The sequence below is a fragment of the Monodelphis domestica genome, chromosome 7 (genome assembly GCF_027887165.1).
Source record: "Monodelphis domestica isolate mMonDom1 chromosome 7, mMonDom1.pri, whole genome shotgun sequence".
Classification (NCBI taxonomy): domain Eukaryota; kingdom Metazoa; phylum Chordata; class Mammalia; order Didelphimorphia; family Didelphidae; genus Monodelphis; species Monodelphis domestica.
In genome coordinates, this window is record NC_077233.1 from 62223215 (window position 1) to 62250545 (window position 27331).

The 27331-nt window shown below is 39.4% G+C and overlaps 1 protein-coding gene across 2 annotated transcripts; it reads left to right on the forward strand.

Annotated features, from left to right (window-relative positions):
* The first annotated feature begins 3541 nt into the window (after positions 1-3541).
* LOC130453551 (kelch repeat and BTB domain-containing protein 12-like) lies at positions 3542-26277 on the forward strand. 2 transcript variants are annotated; one of them, XM_056804743.1, is made up of 4 exons: positions 3542-3649; positions 15645-16821; positions 19943-20213; positions 25716-26277. In XM_056804743.1, exons 2-4 carry the CDS (start codon positions 15740-15742, stop codon positions 25887-25889), a joined length of 1527 nt encoding a protein of 508 aa, XP_056660721.1. In that variant the 5' UTR covers positions 3542-3649; positions 15645-15739; the 3' UTR covers positions 25890-26277. The 2 variants fall into 2 exon arrangements, with proteins under 2 accessions (XP_056660721.1, XP_056660720.1); XM_056804742.1 differs by lacking the exon at positions 25716-26277 and having other exon boundaries at positions 19943-21688.
* Positions 26278-27331: the final 1054 nt, after the last annotated feature.

A 27331-nucleotide genomic window follows, 5' to 3' on the forward strand; every position in this document is an offset into this window, starting at 1 on the left:
AAACATATCAATAAAAATTGCTTTTAATGATGTCCAGATATCTTTTTTGCTACTTCTTGAATGTATCATTTTTAAAAAAAAAACTTTTACCTTCTGTCTTAGAATCAATACTGTGTATTGGTTTCTAGGTAAGGAGTGGTGAGGGCTAAGCAATGGAAGTTAAGTGACTTGCCCAGGGTCATATAGCTAGGAACTGTCTGATGCCAAATTTGAACTCAGGTCCTTCTGTCTCTAAGCTTGACTCTCAATCCACTGAGCACCTAGCTGCCTCATTAACATATCATTGTTAGTAACAGATCATAGCCAATTATGCCAAACATATAGCTCTTCATTGTCCCATAATCTTTATTCTTTGGAAGTTACAGTGTTTCATAATTCACAACTCTATAGCATCAGAAGAAGAATATAATTTTTACTTTTAAAAAAAGATCCTTTGTTTCAGGGGTAGTTGAAACTGCTGAGCAATTTTCCCGGCTAGAACAGAGTAGGAACTGGAGAGTAGGAAATGAATGATGGGAATAAATAGGCAGCACATATTACCAACAATGATGTACTCAGATCCCAACTCATTGTCTACAATGTCTGTCCAAAATAGTGATAAACTAACTCTGTAGGAACACCATAATAATAATAGCTCCAGACATGCCATTTATTAGACTCTGAAGAAAAGGAAAGATGGAAAAGAAAGGAAGAGAGAATGAAGCAATGAGGATTTGAATACTAGACTCAGAATCAGAAGGCCTCAACTACTTATTAGTAACATTTCGAAAGTGACTGCAGTTTTTCTAGAACTCAGTTTCCTATTCCGTAAAATAAGGAGATTAAGTTAAAGAGTCTCTGGGATCTACTCCAGGCTTCCCATTCTGTATTTATGAGGATGAGATGTATAACTGAATATGTAGGGAATAGGAGAAATTATTAGAGTTGGAGAAGAGTTATAAATAAAAATTTCATGTATATAACTCATTTCAAAATACTGATGATGAAAAATGAATAGATGAAGGGTCATTTTTAAGTTTAAAAAGCACTTCACTAATAACAGATCTGCAAAGTTTTTGTTGGTTTTTGATAAACACATAGGAGAATTCTATGTTTATTGTCAGCATTTAGCATGATTCTACAAGGACCCTTCATGCAGCGGCTCTCTGGAACCTGAAGGAACAGTCTCCAGTTGACAGAAAGCAACTTCTAAGGGTTCCTAATTCCTTAGCCATTCCAAAACTCAAAGTCATTGTAACCTGACCTTCCTCTTCTCTCAGGGGTATAATGCAAGGCTCAGTACTTTTAATGGGCACCAATTTAATCAGGCACTCAGCAACAATTTTTGTCCTTTTTCTTTTAAACCTTTAACCTTTTGTCGAGGTATCGATTCTAAGGTACGTATCGGTTCTAAGGCAGAAGAACAGTAAAGACTAGGCAATGAGGGTTAAGTGACTTGTCCAGAGTCACACTGTTAAAAACATGTCTGAAACTAGATTTGAACCCAGGAACTTCCTGTCTCCAGGCCTGGCTCTCTTTCTACTGAGCCATCTATCTACCTCCAACAATTTTTAGAGTTTTAAGAGAAGGAAGGAGGTTTCCTATGGGGGGCTTCCTGGAGGAAAGGATCCTGGAGGGAATCAGTAATCAGAGCACCTGGAGGCAAAAGTGTGTCACCTTTGGGGAAAAAGGAGTTCTCACTGTTTGGACCAGTCCCTGAATTAATGAAACATTTACCATGGAATCTGAAGCCAAAAAAGGGCTGTGGACTCGGTTTGAATTTTTGCATAGCAATCTGATGAAAATGTGAGCAGCTTTTAAATACTGACAACTTCTTTAAAAGAGATGAAATAAGGGCATCATAACTGGATTTTCCCTTCTACTTTTTTTTAGGTGGAGACTTATCATTTCATCTATGTAGATGACTTTCCCTAGGGAAATTCCCTCCGTTGATGGACATTGACAGCCCTTCTTTAACTTGACAGTCTTAGAAGACTCAAGAGGGAATCAGTTACAGCTGTAATACAGTTAGAGCTAGACAGTCTAGTGTTAGGTAAAGTATTACTGTTAATCATCACAGGGATGCATAAACTTGACTGGATGAAGGTAATCCCACTCTCTGTTAAAATAACTTCTTTTATCAATAATATGGAAATAGGTCTTGATCAATGACACATGTAAAACCCAGTGGAATCATCAGATGTGGGAGGGGGTAAGTGGAGGAGAGGGAAAGAACCTGAATCATGTAACCATGGGAAAATATTCTAAATTAACCAGTTAATAACATTTTCCAAAAATCTAAAAAAAATTAAAAAAAATAAAATTTAAAGAAATAACTCATTTTTCTGCATCTCAAAATTAAAGGAAAATGCCTTCAATAGGGTCTGTACCTCCAAATATGTTTTGCTCCCCACTGCCAGCACTTAAGCTCTTTCAGGGCACCAGCTGTTGCATGAAGACAAGTGTACTTCTACATAGTTACACATGTTGCTTTTTCCTCCGTAGAACTTGAGCTTTTTGAGGGCTCATGAGATAAATATATAAGCTGTGTGTGTTTGCACCTGTTTTATCCTCTCCAGGTCCCCCTCCCCAATATCTGTGTCTCTGTCCCCAGCCCTACTAGAGATGCTTCATAACTCATGAATGAAAAGAAAATGTAGTCCTAGTCCTACTAAGTACTAAACAAATGGATGGGGGGGGGGAGCAGATGGATCAGGAGGTTCTAGGTTCAAACCTGAACTCAAACACTTTCTAGCTGTGTGACCCTGGGCAAGTCACTTAACCCCCATTGCCTAGCTCTTACCACTCTTCTGCCTTGGAACCAATACATAGTATTGATTCCAAGAGGGAAGGAAAGGGTCATAAAAACAATAAATAAATAAATAGGTGGATGAGGAGAAATTGTATCCCTATCCCTACTAAATGTTTAATAGGTAAATAAGGAGACTATCTGAAGCCCTACTACGTTTTTAATAAATGGGTTAATGAAAAGAAACTGTATCCCCAGTCCTACTGGGTATATAATAAATAGGTGGATGAGGGGAAACTGTATCCCTCTCCCTACTAAGTAATGGATAGATGAGGAGACTCTGTCCACAGCTCTGCTGTTTAATAAATGGGTTAATGAAAAGAAACTGTATCCCCGGTGCTACTGGGTGCTTCATAAATGAATGAATGAGAATAAATTGCATCCCTAATTTTACCAGGTGCTTAACAAATGCATGAACAAGGGAAGTGCCAAGAAATACTTGCCCCTGCTCATACACAGCCAGGATGAGGCTGAGGGAAGATCTGAACCCAAATCTTGGCAGCTTTCGAGGTCTCTGCACTCCTCTCAAGCCAAGCAGCGTCTCTCAGTCTGCTCACCCAGGAGTCAGCCCATCCAACCATAGCTCCCGGGGGCACTGTTGCTGCTGCCTCTGCCAGTTCTCTTCCTCCCTTCTCAGGTCTCCGACATCCTCCCCAGCCTCCCCCCTCCTCCTCCCCTCCATCTCTTCCCTCCCCCTCCTCCTATTTCTTCACTAGCCAACTCCTCATTCCCTCCCCCAACCCCCTTTCTATTTATAGAGCTGGCAGCCTCGGGGAGGCCCATATTGGGCAGTGTGAATGTTTGGGGATGAGTGTGTAGCAGGCGGGGCCCCCCCGCAGCTGCCCCAGCGCCCCCGGCCCGGTGAGCATTCCCAGGGAGGTAGAGGCTTGCGGGAGGGAGGGGGAAGGGTGGGGGCAAGGTCCTGGCAGTGGGATGGGGTAGGGACTAGGGTGCATTGGGGCCGGCCAGCAGGTCCTCAGAGAGAGCGGAAGAGGCTCTAATCTGAGTCCTGGCCAACCTGCTCACTTTGCCCAGAAGCCAACTGTGGCCCAGAGAGGGGAAGGGGCTGGCCCAGGGAAGTCTGTGGCTTATGGGAGACTCAAATCTAAGACTTCCGGCTGTAGAGCTCCTTTCTTTTTCTTTTTTTCATTTTTTATAAGACTCTGGCCTGGGGACAAGGAAAATGGGAGTTTCTTTCTGGTCTCAGACATTTACAAGTTTGTGCCCCTAAGTAAGTCAGTTAAAGCTCTGGGACTGGACCTCAGAATTGTGAGGTTCAAATGAGAACATGCCTGAAAGATGCTATATACAACTCTTCAAGTGCATTCTAAATGGCGACCATTTGTACTCTCATTACATGGTTCTTTGGGCCTCCTGGAGTAGCCCCTATCTCTAACCTGATCAGTGTTAGGGTGTTTGTTTTTAAACCCTTATATTCTGCCTTGGAATGGATGGTACCTGTTGGTTCCAAGGCAGAAGAGGGGTAAGGACTAAGCAATGGGGGTTAAGTGACTTGACCAGAGTCACACACCTAGGAAGTGTCTGTTGAACCCAGGTCCTCCGGACTCCAGGCCTGAGAGCTCCTTTCTTTTGTTTCAGACTGGCCTTCCCAAGTTGCCAACAGTTTACTAGGGTCAAGAGACTGAAATAAGTCAGTTATTCATTCAGGAAATGCGTTTAGTCATGTCTTATGCTACTACTACTAACAACAACAATTTACTCTAATATAGTGTCCTAAGGTTTGCAAAGCATTAGAGCAATGACTGAAGAAGTATTTATAATCCACTTACTGTGTACTAAGGAGATCATATTCTAATCAGGAGAAGAGTCCCAAATATCTTAGTACCACTGTCATTTTAAGAGCTTGAAACTGCCCTATGGGACATGTGAAAACATCCTGTATTAAAGAAAATAGCTTTAAGCAGATGGAAGGACCTGGATGTCCTAATGGGGCAGGTAAAGGTGGGCGGATGGCAATGTTGGAATGTGCTTAAAATACAGGAAATGTGTCTGTATCTCTCTCTCTGTGTGTGTGTGTGTGTGTGTGTGTGTGTGTGTGTGTGTTCCCAGGGGCAATGGTGAGAAGGAAAAGCACTTTCAACATGGTGGGTGGTTCCTGTGCAAAGGAAGGAAATGGATGTCTGATATCAGGAATAGCTAGGCTGGTCTGGAGCATATACCATATGAGTGAATAATATGTAATCCCACTGAAAAGAGAGGCTAGACAAAGATTGTGAAGATTTCAAAATGCCAAACCAAGGAGTTTATATTTTATCCTAAAGGCAATGGAAAATTATCAAAGCTTCAGCAGGGAGAGAATGTGGCCAGACCTATGCTTTCAGAACATCAGTTTGGCCAGTATATTGAAGAAGAGAACAACTAGATTCAGGGAAGTCAATTAAGAGGATTTTGCTAGGGCAGCTGGGTGGCTCAGTGGATAGTGAGCCAGGCCTAGAGACAGGAGGTCCTGGGTTCATATTTGACCTCAGACACTGTGTAACCCTGGGCAAGTCACTTAACCCCCATTGCCTAGTCCTTACTGCTCTTCTGCCTTGGAACCAATACACAGTATTTATTCTAAGGTGGAAAGTGAGGGGTTAAAAAAAGAGGATATTGCAACAGTCTAAGCAAGACCAGGTTGTTTGTGTTGTGAATAGAGAGAGTGGAACAAAGGTACAGAGAGGTAGGATCTACAAGAGGTGGCAACTCATCAGAATGAATGAATGAGAGGATAGATGACTCCAGGGTCTTGAATATCAGTCATTGGAAAAATAGTGTTACCATCCACAGAATTAAGGAAGTTAGCAGGAAGGAAGGGCTTAAGTTCTGTTTTAGAAATGTTGACTTTGAGATCCTTAGCAGGGATGTCCAGCAGGTAGTCTGAAATTGAGTTCTAGAGCTTAGGAGAGAGATGAGGATTGTATATGCAGATCTGTGCCACCTGCACAAAGATGATCATTGAACCCATGGGAACTGATGTGATCACCAAGAAAGAGGGTATAGAGAAGGAAAAGAAGATAGCCCAGGACAGAACCCTGAGGCATACTCACATACAGAGGACTGGACACCCATGATAATCCTTCAAAGGACCCTAAAAAAGATCAGTTCCAAAGGGACAAAAAGAAAGGTGACAGAAGGATGTCATGAACACCTTGGAAGGAGACAGTATTCAGAAGAGAGGGTCAATAGTGTCATATCCTCCATGAAAAATGAGACCTAAAAAAAGGAATTAGGCATTGTGGGAAGTTGATCTTTGGCAACCGTGGAGAAAGTAGTTTCAACGGAGAGGTAGTGACAAGCATGATTTTAAGAGGTTACGACTGTAAGCAAGAGGTAAGAAGGTGAAGGCATTGAAGCTTTTCCCTAGGAGTTCCACTGAAAGAAAGGAGTTCCTGAGCTCCAGTCCCAAATCACTAGTCACCTATTGGATATTTCAACCTGGATGTCTCATAGCCATCTGAAGCTCCATAAGTCCAAAACAGAGCTCATTATCTTTCTCTTCAAACCCATTATTCGTCTAGACTACCCTGTTATCAGGAAAGGCACCGCCACTTTTGCAGTCATCCAGGTTAGAAAATTTGGTGTTATTCTTCTTCCTACTCATCCTGAATATTCAATCAGTTGCCAATTCTTGTGATTTCTATCTGGCACATAGTAAGAACTATATAAATATAGCTGTCATTATTATTATTACACCTTCTGCTTTTGGTTTCTAGTCACGTCATTCAACTGAAATGTCCATCTCCAGTTATCCATAGTTTCTTAATTTACCATAGCTAATGTCCTTTTCTCAGATCTAATCCTTCATCTCTTTGTAATTCTCATGTTCACCTCTCCTCTCTGAGACTATGACAATGCTCTCAGTTCTATCTGTGTAACTGATTTTTCCCAGACTCCTTTGCTAGATCTTCATCAGTATCATATCCACTAACCCTGGTTGTCCCCCAAGGCTCTGCCTTGGGCCCTCCTCCATTTTTACTCTGTACCCTTACTTGTTGATAAAATTAGCTCCCATAGATGCTATTATTATATTAGCTCTATGAAATTTCTCAGATCTTCAGATTGAGCCCTAATTTCTCCTTCAAGGTCGTTTTTTTAACCAATACCTTCTGCCTTAGAATCAATACTGTGTATTAGGTCCAAGGCAGAAGAGTGGTAAGGGCTAGGCAATGGGGGTTAAGTGACTTGCCCAGGGTCACACAGCTAGGACGTGTCTGAGGTCATATTTGAACCCAGGACCTCCTGCCTCTAGGCCTGGCTCTCAATCCACTGAGCCACCCAGCTGCCCCCAAGGTCATTTCTAAGCCCTCTTCTTAAACATCTTGATCTGGATGTCCCATAGTCATCTCAAACTCAACATGTTTAAAAAACTACAACTGATTATCTTTTCCCCAAATCTTGCCCTCTCCCTAACTTTGGCATTTTTGTTTTGAGGATACCATCATCTTCCCAGTCCCCCCCCCAGGCCCACAACCTTGCTTTCATTCTCAATTCCTCACTCTCATTCACTATACACATCTATTCTGTTGACAGATCTTGTAATTTCTACCTTCACAACACCTTTTCTATAAGTCTCTCTCTGCTCTCACACTGCCACCACCCTCATTCAGGCGCTCATCACTGTTCCCTGGACTATTTCAAGAGTCTAATCACCCTGCCTAATCTCTCACTACTTCTCACTAATGTATATTCCACTCAGTTACCAAGGTAATTTGTCTAAAACATAAATCTGACGTTATTCCCCTCCACATAATCTTGCTACACTGGCCTACTTGTAACTCCTGTGTGCCAAGGAGGTGATACAGACGGAACTTTAGGAAGATCAGTTTGACAGCTGAATGGAGGGCGGATTGGAGTAGAGAGAGATTTGGGCAAGAACCACAGAAAGAGATTGAAATGGTCCAGGCATGAGATGATGAGGGCCTTTACCAAGATGGTGGCAGTGTCAATGGAGAGAAGGCATATATGAGAGATGTTGAGGGGAGAAATGAAAAGACTTGACAAAGTAATTGGACTTATCAGTGGGCAGGGATAGAGTAAGGAGCTAAGAATGACACGTATGTTTTGAGTCTGAGTGACTGTGAGAATGGCGGTACACTGGACAGTGACAGAGAAAGTAGGAAGAGAGAAGGTTTAGGAGGAAGGAGAATGAATTCATTTTTTTTTTTTGAGTCTAAACTTTCTCTGGGACCTCTGAGTTGGGGTTGCAAGACTGGAAGTCAGGTAAAATGGTAGGGTTGGACAAGTAGATCTAAGGGACATCTGAATAAGGTGATATTTTATCATTTTGCCATGTAGTAATGCCTGGCCATAAACTAACAATCAGAAAGCATGACTCTAGATCAAGCTCCTCATTTTACTGATGAAAAAAGTGAGGCCTCTAGAGATGAAGTGACTTGTACAGGGTCACATAATTAGAGCAGAGTCAAGATTAGAACCAAATGATATTTCTTTATCACTAAACTATTCATAAATTGGGGAGCTATTTGTGTATTAAGGGTGAAAATTTTTTTTAGAAATGTATAGTATATCCAGGCCTCAGAAGCTTCCTAGCTGTGTGACCCTGGGCAAGTCACTTAATGCCAATTGCTTAACCCTTGCCATTCTTCTGTCTTAGAAATGATACTAAGAAAGAAGGTAAGGGTTTTTTTAAATGGATCGTGTATAGCTCAGACATGAGAGGCAAAATACCATCATGGATGGGGAGATAAAAGTCAGGAAGACCTGGGATTGAGCTCTTCCTCTCACATATACTGACTATATGACACTAGGCAAGTGATCCAGGTAACTCAGGGACCCAAAACAATTGCTAGATTGCCATTGATAGAGGAAGCTTCTTCAACAGAAAGTCCCTATACCAATGAACTCCCAGGCCTAGACCAAAAATAATAGAATAAAAAAAGGCTAGAGTGTCCAAAGCTTTAAATTACATTTCTTTTTTTAAAAAACCTTACTCTCTGTCTTAGCATCAATTCTAAGACAGAAAAATGGAAAGGACTAGTCAATCAATTGGGGTTTAATGACTTGCCCAGTGTCACACAGCTAAGAAGTATCTGAGGCCAAATTTGAACCCCTGTACTCCCAACTCTGGGTCTGGGGCTCTGTCTACTGTGCTCTCTAGCTGCCCCTAACTTACATTTCTAGCAATAATCTGACTTTTAATTAAGGAAGTGCTGACATGTTATGCGTGCAATCATTTTTATATGAAAGGTTTTGTACCATCAAGAAATTAAGTTTAGGGATTGACTAAGAATTATAAAAAATAAACTACTTAAAAAGCAAAGCATCAGCACTGGAAATAAATCAACAATTTTGCTCCAATTTGAAGTACTATTCATTGGAAATTTGTAATTGAATCCATTTATCAAAACTAAAAATGAAAATAGTGAACATAGACAGAACAACATTTTGGATTTCTGGTGACACTGTAAGCAATTAGATTCCATTCTTTTGATTTATGTTTAGCTTTGCCATTTATATTTTTACTTATTTTCCATTATTAATTATATTAAGATGAATGCTAAGGGTTAGTCCTCTATAAATTGGAACAGAGAGTGACAGCCATTGAAGGTTGTTGTCTAGCTGGATCTTGCTGATGAAAGGAGTAACTACCCACTGTTCTCATCAAAAGAATAATTTTCCAGGAGTCACTCACTGGTGCTTTGTCTATACTTTAAATTATTGTGTTAATATGTACACATTCTAGACTAGATATATAAAGTGTATACCCAGTTACAGAGAGAGGGTACCTTTGTACAAGTATACTAGAAATTTGTAAAGCTGGAAGTATCATTAGTGACCATCTAGGCTTGAATGTTCTAATCCAAACACTATTTTTTACCAGTAAAATATCTCAGTTCTCTAGGAGGGTTCATGGTCCAAAGACTAAGAATTTCAGTGAAGCAAGAAGCTAAAGGTGAGAGATGATGGGAGAAGCCAGTTTTAAAAGTTTTCAGTTTTAAGAAGTAAGGATTTTTTAACAGTGCAAAATTTATAATGGGCAAAGATTTACTGTGGTGCAAATGTCTAACCATCAGCTGACAGGTAGAAAACTCAACTCTAGATCACACTTCTCATTTTAAAAATGAGAAAAATGAGGCCTTTAGGGATGAAATGACTTGTAAAAGGTCACGTGGCTAGTGAGCTAGAACTCAGATCTCCATCACAAGTTCAGTGTCCTTCTACCATGTCCTTATTGTTTAACAGCTTTCACCAGTCAAACATTTTAAATTCCCTGATGCCAGAGTATTTACTTAGTGTCTACTGTGAGCCAGGCACTGCCAGGTACATTCCAAAACCTGTGAGTGTCTTAACTACAGACCTATTTGGTAAGAATTTCCAACAGTAAATCACTGAGTTCCATAAATTTACAGTAAAGTAGGAAAGCTTTTAGGAATGGAGGCCTTTAGGAAGATGTATACAAATGTTTGACCATTTAAAAAAATATGTAACCACAAACATTTCTACACAGCAGTGGAAGTAATTATTTCTGTTTTCAAAGTAAATTCTATTGGAATAAATGTTTCAGCTTTTGGGGTGCATCCAAGTATACAATTTACTTTAAGATGTTTTGTATAGGACATATTTGCCAAAGAAGTGTGTGTGTGTGTGTGTGTGTGTGTGTGTGTGTGTGTATGTGTGTGTGTGTGAGAGAGAGAGAGAGACAGAGACAGAGACAGACAGAGAGACAGACAGAGAGACAGACAGAGAGAGAGAGAGAGACAGAGAGAGAGTCAGGGAGAGAGAGACAGAGAGAGGGAGAGGGAGAGGTAGAGAGAGAAAGAGAGACAGAGAGACAGAGAGAGACAGAGACAGAGAGAGACAGAGACAGAGACAGAGAGACAGAGACAGAGAGAGACAGAGAGACAGAGAGAGAGTCAGGGAGAGAGAGAGACAGAGACAGAGACAGAGAGAGAGAGAGACAGAGAGAGAGTCAGGGAGAGAGAGACAGAGAGAGAGTCAGGGAGAGAAAGAGACAGAGACAGAGAGAGAGAGAGAGAGAGAGAGAGAGAGAGAGAGACAGAGACAGAGACAGAGACAGAGACAGAGACAGAGACAGAGAGAGAGTCAGGGAGAGAGAGAGACAGAGACAGAGAGAGAGAGAGAGAGAGAGAGAGAGAGAGAGAGAGAGAGTCAGTGACTAAGTAGATTGCATTCAATTTCTCATCCATCTTGTAACCCTAAAGACAAGCAACTAGGAGAGTCTTGACCAGATCAACCCCAGATGAAACAAAACTCTCTCTCATCTAGATCCTATACCCTAAAGGGAACAGCTTCTGAATCTCAGTGCACCAATGGAAGCACAAACTAGGTAGTGATGTCTGTCTCTGTCTCTCTTTCTCTCTGTCTCTATCTCTGTCTCTGTCTCTCTGTCTCTCTCTCGATATATATATATATATATATATATATATATATATATATATATATATATATATATATATATATATATATATATATATCTGTAGTTGTTCCATCATTTTCAGTCATGTCTGACTCTCCCTGACCCCATTTAGAGTTTTCTTACAAAGGTACTGGAATGGTTTGCCATTTTCTTCTCCGGCTCATATAAGAGATAAGGAAACTAGGGCAGAGTTAAGTGACTTGCCCAAAGTCACCCAGCTACTAAGTATCTGAGTCCAGATGTGAACTCGGAAAGAGGAGTCTTCCTGACTTCAGGCCCAGCACTAGCTGCTATATATAGATTGGCTCACATACACTTGTTGTTCCTTGGCTTGTGTACTTGGAGATCAATATAAATAGATACACACAAATATATACGTACATATACTTTATATATACAAATGTAGTGTGTGTAGATGGAGGTATATGTGTGTGCATGCATATATAAAATGCCTTTTGTATACAAAGCACTAATAAGTTCAGGAAATGCAAGGCAAAGTGACAATATTCTGCCTTCAAAGAACTTAGCTGTTTGGAATGGGTACATTTCAGCCATGAAAGGTCTGCCTCTGCAGAAGCATAAAGGTGGAAGATGGCATGCTGAATTCAGAGAACAGAGAAAAGACCAGTTTGGCCTAAATGTTGAGGGTACAAAAGGGAATGATGTGAAATCGGTTTGGAAAGACAGCATCAAAGAACCAGAGATTTGACCCTTAGGAGCTATCTAGCCCAACCTTACTTTAGAGCAAGTGGGGATCTCTGGAAGGTAAATGATTTACCCCCCGTCGCACACATAATAAGCATCAGAGAAAGGATTTGAACCAAGATCCTCTAACATCTGAGTCAATGATCTTCCCAGCTTGCTGTGCTCTAGGCTGAAACTAGAGCATGGAAAGCTTTCAATGTCAAACTGAAGAGTTTTGATTTTGTGCTGGAGGGAATAAGATACCACTGAATAATTATGAGCAAGGGGAATGACGTTGTGAGATAGGTGCTTTAGGAAAAATTATTTGGGCATTCATGTGGAAGGTGATTTGGAGCTGGAAGAAACCGAAAGTCCAGTAATGTGGCTGCCTCACTGAACAGGTGAGAGGCAATGAGTAGAATGAAGCTGATGGAATCCAAAGGTGTTGTGGTAGACCTTATAAGTGTTGGCAAGTTTGGGAAAATAGGATGGGGGAGGGAGATAAGGCAGATGAAAAGTTCAGGATGACTTCACAAGAATGGATCATCTAAAAGACTAAAAAGGTACTGATACCTTCAATAGAAACAGAGAAGTTAGGACAAGGGATTGTTGGAGGTGGGGGGAATTAGTTCTGTTTTTTTGGAATGTTGAGATTGAGATTGCCTTCAGGACCCAGAATTTAAGATATCCAGTAGAACTATCAATAATTCTCCTAGACTCAGGAGAAGATGGAGCTGGATATAAAGATTTGGGATCTAGATAATAAATGAATCCATGGGCATGGATGAGATGATCCAAGGAGTAGAGGGAGGGAGAAAAAAGAGGCTCCAAGAGAGGCCATGTGGAAATCTCCTACAGTGAGAGGGAATACTATGGATAATGATCCAGTACAGAATCAGCCATATAGGTCAGAGGAGGTGTGATAGACACACAGACAGTGGTAGAGCCATCCAGAGAGACCAAAAAAAAAAAACAGGAGAGAGAGAGACAGAGACAGAGACAGAGACAGAGACAGAGAAACAGAGAGAGAGGAGAGACAGAGACAGAAAGAGAGAGACAGAGACAGAGACAGAGACAGAGAGACAGAGAGAGAGGAGAGACAGAGACAGAGACAGAGAGACAGAGAGAGAGGAGAGACAGAGACAGAGACAGAAAGAGAGAGACAGAGAGAAAGAGAGAGAGAAAGAGAGACAGAGACAGAGACAGAGAAACAGATAGAAAGAGAAAGAGAGAAAATCATGAAAACCCAAGGAGGAGAGAATATTCTGGAGGAGGGAATGGCTCAATAATGTTAAATAATGCAAAGAGGTCAAGAAGGATAACCACTAAGAATAAACCACTAGATTTAGCATTTAAGAGATCACTGGCCAACTTAGAAAGAACAGTTACAATTGAATGGTTATAGTGGGACACATTTGAGAATGATTGATGATAGCCAGAAATTATAAAGCACTTGTCAGGTTTACAAAGCACTTTCAAATGTTTTGTATCTTCCCCATTTTATAGATGAATGGTTAAATGGCTTGCCTAGGCTCATCTAGCCAGATAATGCCTGTGGCAGGCATGTCTTCCTGACCTCCAAGTCCAGTGCTCTGTCCACTAGACTACCCAGATGGCTGGTTGAGTTAGAAGGGAAGAAATGTAATTAATTAGAGTAGATGGCTTTTTTGAAGAGTAATTAGTAGAATATGTGTATGTGTGTGTACATATATCTATACATCTTTGTATGTATATAAGCATGTATATAGGTTGATATAAAATTCTAGATGTGTATTCCTGCCTCACATTTGAACACAATTCACTGCAATCTATGGCCTGGGTTATTTTCTCGGTGATGAACTAGTCTAAAATCAGAAGCAATGCTTATGATCCAGATTTCCGAGCATTGTGAAAGAATTCTAAATATGTAATGCTCTTATCTGCTCCTGTTCCTTTTTCTTAGTCCAGATCTGGAAATACAAGGCTAGCCCAGGCTGCCTTCCCTAGGTTTCAGGTACATAGCTTCAAGAAAAATACCATTTTATACATAAGAAGTGGTGACAATTTTTTTAGTCAATGGGGCAGTAATATGCAAACGGAGTGACATTTGTTTTAGCCAGTTCTATGAAAGAATACATGTTATCACTTCATCAACATTTATAAACTGTAAATTCATTTTGAGATCTAGCAGAAAGCATGTATAAACATCATCTGAGTCCTCTGAAGTTAATGTCAAATTGTGAGTAAAATATGATCACGGCCTAAGAGAGTTTCCAAATTACCCAAGCATCCAGCCCAACAGAACTGTTAAACGAAAAAGTGATTTTCTCAATGCATAAAGAGAGAGGGGCCAAGAGTTGCATATCCGAGGGCTAAAGAGTATAGCAAGTCTCTGAGGAGCAACATATATAATTTTTTAAATTTATTTATTTATATGTTTGCATATTAAAATACCCAATTAACTCCCCCCTCCTTTCCCTCTCTCCATTAGAGAAGGCATCATTTGATAAAAAGATAAATGTATATATAAAACTATGTCTTATTTATCTCTGCAGTGGCAAAGAACTGGAAAGTATTTCTTTTTATCAGAGAGAAAAGAGAATTAGAAGATACATGTATTTCACATCCTATTTTAAGGTCTATGGTACTATGGGGATAGCTAGGTAGAGCAGTGCATAGAGTGCTGGACCTGGAGTCAGGAAGACCTGAGTTCAAATCTAGATTCAGTTACTTACTAACTCTATGATCCTGGGCAAATCACTTAGCCCTGTTTGCCTCGCTTTCTTCATCTGTAAAATGAGCTGGAGAAGGAAATGGCAAGCCACTCCAATATCTTAGTCAAGAAAACTCTAAATGGGATCATGAAGAGTTGGAAGCAACTAAAAAACTACTGAATAACAACAAAAATGGTGCAAAAAAAAGGGTGATGGAAAAAACATCACTACAAATCAGGAGACCTGTGTTCTAATTCTTACCTTGCCACTAGCCATAAGCATTTATTAACTGGCTACTGTGCACAGGCACAGAGACAGAAAAGGAAATCAATTCTTGACTTTAAAGAGTTTATATTCTTCAGAGGGGAAGGTAGACAAGTAAATACAAAAGACTGAGTAGGGAAAGAACACCAAAAACTGGTGAGTATTTTTAAAAAGGCTTCCTTTCAGAGGTGGTACCTAAAATGAGCTATGCAGTAAACAAGGAATTCAGAAGCAAGAAGGAAATGCATTCCAGGCATGAGATAAGGGCTGTGAAAAAGGGCAGAGATGGGAGTTGGGATGCCCGGTACGAGCCCAGTTCCCTGGAGACTGTTGTAGTAGTTGAGACCAGAAGTGATGAAAATCTGAACTGGGATTGAAGCTGTCTAAGTGAAGAAAAGGGAATGAGATATCTGCAGAAGTAAGACTTGCCAACTGATTGGATATAGAAGGGTGAGGGAGTAGGAGAGCTGAGGATGCCACCAAACTTTTGAACCTGAATGACTTGAAGTGTGGTGGTGGGTTCAATTTACTCCTCTGTCAACTGAGATCTCTAAAGTCTCTGGCATTCAGTGAGTCTATATTGAACAAATAGAAAATGACTACTCATTTGCTTAAGCATCAGAAGCCAGAATGAAATAAATATGACAAAGTAAATTAGTTCATTAAAGAATAAACTTATTACTCAAAGGTCAGAACAAAGGGCATTTATTTGTAGCCTGCCCTTGGAATCCTTTGTGATCAGTAGAGTTGGCATTAAAATTCAATTATAGAAGATTTGTTCTGATAAGAAAATTGTGCTTTTTCCTCTCCCCAGGAATGCTTTGTGGCATCTCTGTTGCCTTTTGAACAATTAAACATGAAAATAGCCCCTCAGAAATCAAACTGAATTAGAAGACTCTCTTTAGAAGTATGGCATGTATCATGGAGAGCAAGATTGTGGGAATAGAAAAACAGCAACATAGCTTGACTTTACTTAGCAAAATTAAGAACATGAAAGAATTAGCAGAAATGATAGATGTCGTGCTAATAGCAGAAGGGAAGAAATTTCCCTGCCACCGACTGATTTTGGCTGCCTTTAGTCCTTATTTCAAAGCCATGTTCACCTGTGGTTTGCTCGAATGTGTTCAGAAAGAAGTCATACTCTATGATATCACTGCCGAGAGTGTCTCGATAATATTAAACTATATGTACAATGTGGATTTGGACATCAATAATGCCAATGTACAGACTGTAGCTGTTGCTGCCTACTTTATGCAAATGGATGAAGTCTTCAGCATGTGCCAAAAATATATGATGGACCACATGGATGCCTCCAATTGCGTAGGAATCTATTATTTTGCCAAACATATTGGGGCAGAAGATTTGTCTGATCAAGCCAAGAAATATTTATATCAGCACTTCGCTGAGGCAAGCTTACATGAAGAAATTCTGGAAATTGATGTGGATCAACTGATGGGACTTATTAAATCAGATGATCTTAATATTTCCCGAGAGGAAAGTATTCTGGACTTGGTTTTGAGGTGGGTGAACCATAGCCGAGAGTTGCGCCTCGAGTCCCTTGTTGAACTTTTGAAACAAGTAAGGCTGGGACTTGTGAATCCTTCATTTTTAAGAGAAGCGTTGAAAAGGAACACGGCACTTCTCTGTAACTCAGACTGCATTGATCTTATCCAGGGTGCCTTAGATGCCATCAAGAAGTCCAAACAACTTTCTCTAAATCTCCGTTATGGAATGGAGACCACTAGTCTTCTGCTTTGTATTGGCAACAATTCCACAGGGATCCGATCAAGACATGGCAACTATGGAGATGCAAGTTTTTGCTATGCTCCTTTAACAGGAAAGACCTACTTCCTCTCCTCTCCAAAGTATGGAGAAGGTTTAGGAACTGTGTGTACTGGGGTCGTTATGGAAAACAATGACATCATCGTGGCAGGGGAAGCCAGTGCTTCTAAGCTATCTCGACAAAAGAACAAGAATGTAGAGATCTATAGGTGTGTACCTGAAAGTGAAACATGACAATTTCTAAACTTGTTTAAATTGCTATTTCTTATAATAGATAACATTGGGCATACCCCAAATCTGGTTAATATTATTTCTTAACTTCCAGTCATATGTTATGAGGTTTAACTTATAGCATTAGTCTTTTATAAATTCGAACTTCTTTTTTAACTAGAACCAACTCTTTCTAAGAGGTACTAGATGGTGCAGTAGATAAGAGTGTCTGGTGGTGTGCAATTAGGAAAACTTGAGTTCAAATCCAGCCACAGAAACTTCCTAATTATGAGATCTTGAGCGAGTTACATGATCTCTGTAGTTTATTTTTTTTTATTTATAAAAATTGTTTATTCACATCCCATATTATCTCATAATGATAACCCTTGCCTCCCAGGGTTATTTAAGAATCAAAGGAGATTGTAACGGTAAAGTGCTTTAAGAAGGGTGTCCAGCACATAGTAAGTACTATATAAATGTTAGTTGTTATTATTAAAGTGCTTTCTTAGCATAGTACCTGGCATAGTAAGTGCTATCTTAATGTTAGTCATTATTATTTAATATAATTTTTGTACTAATTAAAAGAAAAACACTTCTAATAGGGCAGAAAGAAACTTCCACACAGAAATAGTTGTAGCTAATAGTTTCATCAATGTGTGGTAATGAGCTCTCTGGACTTAGCCAGACTGGTCTTCAGCTCCACGGGACAGACACTGAAGCCTTTTCAGAATCTTTGGACTTTTCTTCAGTGACTCTGGCATAGAGTTTGAGAACCCAGAATCCACTCTGCACGAGCAAGTGCTGATATAATTATTTTATAGAGATATCCGCATAGTTCAATGTAAATTTCATTGACCAGAAAGCACTGTTTCTCTTCTATCCTTCCTGCCCATTTTAGCCAGTTTTCAGTCTGCATTTTTGGTTTACAGACCTTTGTTCTCTGATGTTAAATTTTTTATTTGATTTTAAAAGAATGGTAAGATAAGAATAAAGTTTTCTAGCCAAGAGATTGACACATCAGTCCGATGAGGAATGGCATGTTTTATATGTACTCATTATTGAGCAAATATTTACTGAAATCTGCATGGTACAGAGCTTAAAGTCATTTGGGATGATAAGACACAAACACCAAAACAGTTATTTACAATCCTGGGTTAATAAAAGTTTCCTATGAATTGGAAAACTTCCAAATTCCTTTTTAAAACAAATATAGAAAGAATGGAGATAAAGTAAAGAGGAGAATCAATATGCCCTACTTTGAACCACAGGGACCAAAACATATATACTGATATATACTGTTTCTCATTGTCTTTCTATCTCTTTCTCCCTCCCTCTCTGTCTGTCTCTGCCTCTGTCAATCTGTCTGTCTCTCTCTGTCTCTGTCTGCCTCTCTCTGTCTCTTTCTCTGCCTCTGTTTCTCTGTCTCTGCCTCTCTCCCTCTCTCTCTCTCTCTGTCTCTCTCTCTCTCTGTGTCTCTATCTGTCTGTCTGTCTCTCTCACTCCTCCCCTCCTATTTTCCTCCCCCCACCCCCTTGATCTGCCCTTAAATGGTACCATATCCCTCTAAGGCAGTCGAGCCCAGCACCCTGTGTTCCAGCTTTTTTAGTTACTCACAAAAGCTCTCGACTGGATGTTTATAAGAATTCCTTATGTTTTTTGGATGCCTTAAAGCTTTCCCAAGTATTATCTCATTTGATTATCTCTGTGAGGGAGGCAGGGCAGATAGAATTATTGCTATTTGACAAGCAAAGAAATAAGATTCACAGAAACTAACAAAATAATAACAGCAATGATAGTATTTATATAGGCTTTAAGGTTTGCAAAGGGCTTTACCTCCATTAACTCACTTGCATCTCACAATAACCCCATGAGAAAGGTGCTTCAGATATTATTATTCTCATTTAAAAGATAAGGAAGCTGAGGCTCAGAGAGGTTAACTGATTTGCCCAAGATCTCACAGCTAGTCAGTGGCAGGGCCTGGATTCAAATCCAGAGTTGATTCTAAACCTATCACTCTATCCAGTATGCTCCTGCCATCTTTGAGCTGCCTAAGGTCACACAATTAGAAAGAGCAGGGACTAGATCCCAGTGTCTAGTGGTTATTACTAAAACAATCAGATGCTCTTTTTTGCTGATTAAAACACTGATTGAAATTAAGGCATGAGCAATTTTTTTTTTTTTGCTGAGGGATTAAATAATAGAATCAGTGTTTATTTGGTTTGCAGCCAACCACCATCCCACCCTTACCTTTGCAAGTTACTCTTTTAGAGGAACTGAGGGAAAGTAGGCAAAATCAACCCTCTAGAAGGCAGCTGGGTAGCTCAGTGGATTGAGAGCCAGACCCAAATGGGAGGTTCTGAGTTCAAACCTGACCTCAGAAACTTCCCAGCTGTGTCACCTTGGACAAGTCACATTGCCTCATCTTTACTGTTCTTCTGCCTTGGAACCAATCCACGGTATTGATTCTAAGACAGAATGTAAGGGTTTACAAAAAATGAGTGCCAGATAAGTAAATGGGGGTGGTAGGTATATAGAAAAGTTCTATTTCCTTTATCTTTTTTAAGAAAGTTCTGAACTGGGATTTTTCTGTATATAACTGCTTGGAAATGATATAAGTATCTGAAAGAACTCCCTGAATCCCTAGTTTTTTGATAGACTTTGCTTTTAAGAAATAGACTGAAGCTATTTGATGGTGTGTTTACCCCAGGGTGTCTCTTGTAGAGTTTGTCAAATGAATTGTTGAGGTCTCTGCCCATTTTCTAACCTCTTTAAGGTTTCTTGTAATTGTTTTCCCCTCAGGTTTGGGAAATCAAGTCTCATCTTTAATAATTGATGCTGCTTTTCTGTCTCAGCTTTTTTTCTACACACGCTTATTATTGCTAGGCACAATTATATGGCTTTGATTTTAGGAGTTTTCAGGTAGCAGTTGTCACACTTTTATGTCTTCCATTTTCTGCATCAGTCTGTTAAAAAAAAGTTTGGCAACCTTGAAAAAAAATTATTTCTTCAGGATCAAGAAGCAGATCATGTTATTTATGATTTGAAAAGAAACTCAAGACATTTTGGCCTCTAGAAGGCAATGGCATCTCTAATCTTGAACTTCTATCCTTTCACTTACAGGTACCACATCCGGGGAAATAAAAGTTGGGAAAAGTTATGTGCAACTGAATTTCGGGAGCTCTATGCCCTAGGCAGCGTCTATAGTGACCTTTACGTTATAGGAGGACAAATGAAATTGAAAAACCAGTATCTTGTTACAAATTGTGTCGACAAGTATTCGGTGGAGCATGACAATTGGAAAAGGGTGGCACCTCTTCCGTTACAGCTAGCCTGCCATGCAGTAGTAACAGTGAATAATAAACTTTATGTGATGGGAGGATGGACCCCACAGGTTAAGAAATTTCTTGGGTATCTAACTAGCATGTTTGCATGCAAACTAGCTTCTTGGTTTACACTGAATGTACAAAAAAAATCACATTGGACTTTTTCTTCTCTTTTTTTGGGGGGGGGTTCCATTTCACCCTATTGCTTCATATTAAGCTTGCAGTCTACTAAAACCCCCAGATCATTTTCACAAGAAATGTTATCTTGCCATTCCTCTTCCAATGTATGCTTGTAGTGTTTATTTTTCAAATCCAAGTGCAAGATTTTACATCTAATTGTATGTTATTAGAATCTGCCCAATACTCCAACCTATTGAGATCTTTTGGAACCCTAACTATTAACCAGTGTGTTAGCTATCCCCTCCTCACTTTGTGTCATCTACAAAGCTGAGGAGCAGGTTAACTATGTTCTTATCTGAGTCACTAATTTAAAATATCAAAACAGTATAAAACCAAGCTCAACTCTCTTTACAGACCCTAGACACCTTCTTCCAAGCAGACATTAAACTATTAATGACATCCAAGCTGACATTAAATTATTAAACTCTAATTAGGGTCTGACTGTTCAATGAGTCCTCTAAGTACTGTACTAGTATCTACCCCTCTTCCATCTTTTCCACAAGAATAGTTTGAGAAACATTATTAAATACTTTTCTGAAATCTAAGTAAACTCTGTCTCCCACATTCTCCTCATTTAATAGAGATTCCTCTTCCTGTGGTCAAATCTGGCCTCAGATACCAGCTGTATGACCCCAAACAAGTCACTTCACCCTGTTTGCCTCAATTTCCTCATCTGTCAAATGAGTTGGAGAAGAAAATGGCAAACTAGTCCAGTATCTTTGCTTCAGGACAAAAACAACACAAAAGGGATCAAGAAAAGTCAGCCACAACTGAAAATGACTAAACAGCAACAATAAAATGAGCTGGCAAAGGAAATGGCAAACCATTCCAGTATCTTTGCCCCCAGCCCCCTGAAAAATGGGGTCATGAAGAGTCAGACAAAACTGAAATGACTAAACAACAACAAAATCCTGTTGAAAAAAAGAATGTGGGTTTAGTTTGCTATTCTTGATGAAACCATCCTGGTTCACTGGATTCACTACTTCCTTAGCTCAAAGGTCATCAATTGTATATTTAATGATCTGTTATGCATTATTGCATTTTCCCAGGAAACAAAGTCAAACTAATTCCATTTTCTCCCCACCCCCCCCTTTTTTTTTTAAATAATCAAGAAATCTTGCCTTTTTCCAATCCTCCAGCACCTCTCCCATTCACCAAGATCACTGAGTATTTCTCAGCAATCGCATCTGCCAGTTCTTTCCATAATCATTCTAGGGCCTTGAACTTGTCAGACAACTTGATTCTCTGGTTTGGGGTTTTGTTTTTTTGTATACTTACCTTAGGTAACAACTCTCCATTTTGGTTATACTTCTAGTTCAAATATAATTTTCCCCGGCAAATAAAAAACAAGATTAAGATTTAAGCATCTGTCTTCTTTTTGTAATCTGTTACCATCATCTCATCCATGCTGAGCAAGGTCTTTGATTTCCAAAATAGCTTTTAAAAATTGTTTTTTGTCATCTTTAGCTTTCCTCGCTAGCTTGAGATCATTCTTAGCTTTAGAATTCCTGGTATTTTTTATAAGACTAGTCAGGACCATGGTGTACTTTCTCATTCATCTTCTATTACCTTTCCCTACTACCATTGCATATATGTGTGTGTGTGTGTGTGTGTGCACGCATGTATGTATGTATATATGGAGAGAGAGAGAGAAAGAGAAAGAGAGAAGAGTGAGAGAGAGAGAGAGAGAGAGAGAAAGAAAGAGAGAGAGAGAGAGAGAGAGAGAGAGAGAGAGAGAGAGAGAGAGAGAGAGAGAGAGAGAGAGAGAGAGAGAGAGTCTTTTTTTCCATCTAAGTTGGTCAGGGAGTTTTCTAAATATCCATGAGTCTCTTAGACCAATTCCTTTCCACTGAAGTTGTTTCTACAGAGTTTCTCATTTCTCCTTAACTAATTTCTATAGAAAGTTTGTTAAAGGGATTCTTCCTATTATTCTTCTAGATGCTTTGAAACCTGCTCTCCCAAAATCTCAGCTTAATGTCAGATTGCACCCAGCCCTCATTCTTTTTCTGTATGAAAAGTTCAAAGATGAAGTAGTCACTTCTCCCCACTCTTTCCCACATTTCCATCCTCAGCAGCCAATTTTTCCATGTTGAGAATACTCAGAGCCCTTCTTATTGGTTCCTATACTTTTTTAAACTCTTATCTTCTGTCTTAGAATCAATACCAAGTATCTATTCTAAGGCTGAAAAGAGGCAAGAGCTAGGCAGTTGGGGTTAAGTGATTTGCCCAGGGACACATAGCTAGGACATGTCTATGGTCAAATTTGAACTCAGATCCTCCTGACTCTAGGCCTGGCAGCCTATCCATCTGTGCTATCTAACTGACTCTGGTTCCAGCACCTTTTGAAGGAAGAAATTGTCACTGATAAAAGTCAGGAAATAAAAATGGTTAGGGAGCTTTTGGCAGAAAAAGAGCTCCCACAGAGTCCAGATCTAGCATTACATTTTACCTCTGTGCCAGGCCTGTGATCTGTCTCCTGAACTCTTCATCTATTTCTTCTTCCTGTCCCGGTGGTCTTTAGTATACAAAAATGAAACTATCACTTCTGATTCTGCCTCCATTGGTCTTCACCCATTGGTTTCTACCATTAATTAATGGTCTCTTCCTTCCTTTCCATACCTTGGTTACTAAGTTTCCTTTATCTCTTTTAAAGCAATCTATTCTACCTCTCCTTCTCAACCATTTACCTGTCCCTTTTGAATAAGATATACCAAGCGAAGGGACTTACCTACAGTCAGTCAACTGGCCTTGGTGGCAGAGTCGAGACCAGAAATCCCAGTTCAGTGCTTTTTTTCATTATACCATGCTGCCTCTCCGTTTGGCTATCTATATAGGACTCACCCCAATACTCAAGGCTTTCTTCTGTAGATAGTAGGATGTACTTCATGTCTTTCCTTCCTTCCTTTCCCATTGGAGAACTCATGGGAAAGAGGACTATGGACCCATCCTCTTCTAGGTAATATGTTTACATATCAACAAGGACTTCATACAACCACGCCTAAAGTCACATCTAGGAAAGATTTGTTTAAAGTCAGATTTTCTAACCTGTTGACCTAGATTTAACGGAAGCATGCATGAGAAGCAGCAAAGATCATTTCTTTGTCTTAATATTTTGTTACCTAAAAGGCTTGAACAACCTTTTACATTGTCTTATTAAAAAAAAATCAATTTGACCACTTAACAGAGTAATGTGAATGATAAAATCTTAATCTTATCATATTTTTAAGTTATACTCTAAATTGAAAAGTGCTATACTCGCCATTGGGCAGCTAGGCGACCCAGTGGTTAGAGTGCTTAGCCTGAAGCCAGGAAGACCTGAGTTCAAATGTAGCCTCAGACACATCCTAGCTATTTGGCCCTGGCCAAGACACTTAACTTTGCCTCACTTTCCTCATCTGTGAAATGAACTGGAGAAGGAAATGGCAAACCTTTCCAGTATCCTTGTGAGAAAATCTGAAATTAGGGTCATAAAGAGTCAGACATGACTGAAAAACAACTGAACAACAGTCTTCCTGGTAGTTCAATGCCAAGACGTCTGAAGTTGATTATAACTAAAAATATGAACTAATCATGGACCTAAAACAGCATTTGCATATCAAGATTTCCATGACAAAGCCTCAGGAAAACAATTCAGGAGCTCTTTTGCTAACATAGAGATCAGATGCTTAAATAAAGAGGGAAATTTAGAATAAAAATAAATTTAACATATTGGTTTACTTAGAATCTTTGGCTTTAAAAAGCAGAAATGTAGAGCTTTATTATGCAACAGTCTGTTATTAAATTAGGCACCTACTTCTTAACCCCCTCAAGTTTGATAGCATTTTAAAAAGAGATTATAAATATCTTCTACCTTAAGCAAATCAAGTTTATCAAAATTCAGACTTACAGTAATTAGAGGTGATTTTCACTTCACAAGAGGATGCTGTATTTTTTGCCACAATGTCATTTGACATAATCATCTCCATTTGGTGTATTTTAGACATTTATTTGATTTACAAAAGTTAGATTTACAGGCAATGCTCCCTAGAATACATTCATGTCCATATACAAGAAAAAAAATATTTGGTTAAGAAACCATTCAACTGAATGCCCTGCCAAGTCTCTAAAGTATAATGGAGCCTTAATGGAGCCTCTGTAGAAATAGCTATCCAGCTAGCAATTTCTGTCCTTAATAAAAGTATATGTGCATGAATAATTATAAATTATTTAGATGGGTAATCCATTTATTCCTAGGAGTTGATTCATGAGTGAGCTTGTGATTTGAAATACTAATAAACAGAGATAGAGATAGAGACTCTATTTCTCTTTCTTGTGAAATTTATAAAAACTTGCATGATAAGCTAGACATAAAAGAAACAGTTTCTGCCTTTCGGGATTTATTTGACATTCATTCAACAAATACTTTTTCTTATGTATTCTCTTGTTCACTTCTATAAAGGCTAAGATATTTGTTACTGGATACAAATATTCTCTGCTCCATACAGTAGTGGATGGTAGGTTGTAGTCCCTTTCTCATATGCGTTTGTGGTCTTTATATGTTATCATCAGTTTAAAGTGGAGCCCTAAGGACTTTACTACACTTTCCTTTGCCCTCTAAATTCCAAATGGGATCCCAAGACTGAAGAGTGATGATCAAAGTCATTAAAGTGAGCCCTTTACTGCATGGCAATTCCTTGATGAGTCCTCAAGTCAAAAAATCCCAACTCCTTACTTTGTCAGTCCGCAGTATTTGTGGCACAGAATTCCACAACAAATAGCACAACTTCTTTCCTTAAGGAATATACAAACCAATAGCTCCAAAGTAGAAGTTTCTTGTCTTGAGGACTATAAAACTCTTCTGTTTAATTAATTATCTTCCCCCCAAAATAAAATAAGTGACCTTATGGTTATGAAAAATTATAATCTGAAAATGTTTAGTAAATTATTAAAATAATATTTTGTGACTCCATCCATTTTGGCCAAATACATTCTCTCTATAAAGAAGAACTGCTTTGCAAAATGGGAAGTTAGCTTTTCAGGGACCTTCTCAAAGGGCGCTTTAACAAAATAGAAATCTACTAAAAAAATGGGCTAAAATAGTTTGGCTTCATTTTTTAGACTCAGTTGCTGCTCCATTAAAAAAAAAAAGCTGTGTTGTGACAGTGCAATAATCACAGCTTGTTTGTTTTAACCCAGCACCTCAGCCCCACTGGGCTAAGCTATAAATTCATCTGATCTTGACAGTGCACTTATAACCACAAGTCATGGAGAGTTGGTGAATTCTAGTGAGTCTGAGTCACTTCACTTGATGCTATTTATCTACTTGGCTGTCTGGCCTGATTAATTGCATTCGCTTACTCACATACATCTCTAAATGGTATGTTGTTATATAGCTGTCATATTTCATACAGATGGATCTCCCTGATGATGAGCCTGATCGATTAAGCAACCGACTGTTGCAGTATGACCCTGGTCAAGATCAATGGAGAGAGCGGGCACCAATGAAGTACTCTAAATACCGATTCAGTACTGCTGTAGTCAACAGTGAGATTTATGTCTTGGGTAAGGAGAAAAAGATTTTTTAACTGATAATATAACCGCTTTTTCTTTTCTCCAGCCTTTTGCCTCAGTAAAATGAAAAACTCTCCTTTCTTTTTGGATCATTAACAAGGACAAGTGGAATGTGTTGTGGTGGCTATTCTCTTGCTTTCTAGAACTTAGGTAGGTGACGTTAATCACTCCCATTGATATGGCATATGATGCTGTTTTAAGGTTTTACAAAACCCTTTAAAGATATGTTCTTATTTGATAAAAGTCCATTGTCCTGATAAAGGTGATTTTTGTTAATGGTGGTCTTAAGTGCCCTAGAGGAGAAACAGAGAGAGAAAGAGACAGACAGACAGACAGAGACAGAGACAGAGAGAGAGAGAGACAGAGAGACATAGACAGAGACAGAGACATAGACAGAGACAGAGAGACAGAGAGAGAGAGAGGGAGGGAGGGAGGGGGAGAGAGAGAGAGAGAGAGAGAGAGAGAGAGAGAGAGAGAGAGAGAGAGAGAGAGAGAGAGAGAGAGAGAGAGAGAGAGAGAGATCCATGCCTAGCAATCCTAAAAAGTGAAGTGCTTCAAACTAGGAATGTGTCTTTGTCTAGACTTCTTGTCAGTGAAGAATGACCACATCAGCTCTTTCATAATTATCTATGCTAATAAAAGAGATCAATACCATAAACTGAACCCAGAAGCACAGAATGCCAGAGCTAGTAGGGATAGAATTTCAGAGTTTCAGATTTAGATGGAACCTCAATAGCTATTTAGACCAAAGGTTCCTAACCTATGGTCTCCAAGGACCTCAGTGATCCATGGATAGATTTCAAGATATGCATGAACTTGGATAGGAAGTAAACAACATTTTTATTTTCCCTGCCATTTAACTGAAACATTAGCATTTCCTTCAATTATTTAAAAAGCATCCTGAGAAAGGATCCAAATGCTTTGCCAGACTGCTAAAGGGGTCCATGGTTCAAAAAGGACAAAAAGGGTTAAGAACTCTAATCTAGACCAAGTCCATACCTCAAAGGAATTCCAATTAAAACATACCCAACACATAATCCTTGAAGGTCTCCAAGAAGAATATAGTATAATGATCTCTAATACCTCCTGAGGCAGCCCTTTCTACCTTTAGGCAACGCTGATTGTTAGAATGTGTTTTGTAGACATCAATCCTAAAATTTTTGCAATTTCTTTGCAATTTCATAATTGTAATTTGCAATTTCTTTGCAATTTCCACTCATTGCTCCTGATTCTGACCACTAGGTCCAAATATAACAAGGCTAATCTCACTTCCACATGAAAGCCCTTCAAAGCACTTGAAAACAGTTCTCATGTTCCCCTTGAATTTTTCCTTCTCCCGATTAAATAGCTCAATTCCTTCAACTGGTCCCCTTGAAATGGAGGCTTAAGGTCTTTCTCTATCCTTGGCTGTCTTCCTTGGGGCACTCCACAGTAATGCAGCCCATCTATGCTGCAG

Bases quoted from the DNA above. Each gene is read 5' to 3' on its own strand.
- LOC130453551 (XM_056804742.1), top strand. From the start codon at position 15,740: ATGGCATGTATCATGGAGAGCAAGATTGTGGGAATAGAAAAACAGCAA. The intron at 16,822-19,942 runs GTGTGTACCTGA...TTTCACTTACAG, and splicing joins AAGAATGTAGAGATCTATAG to GTACCACATCCGGGGAAATA.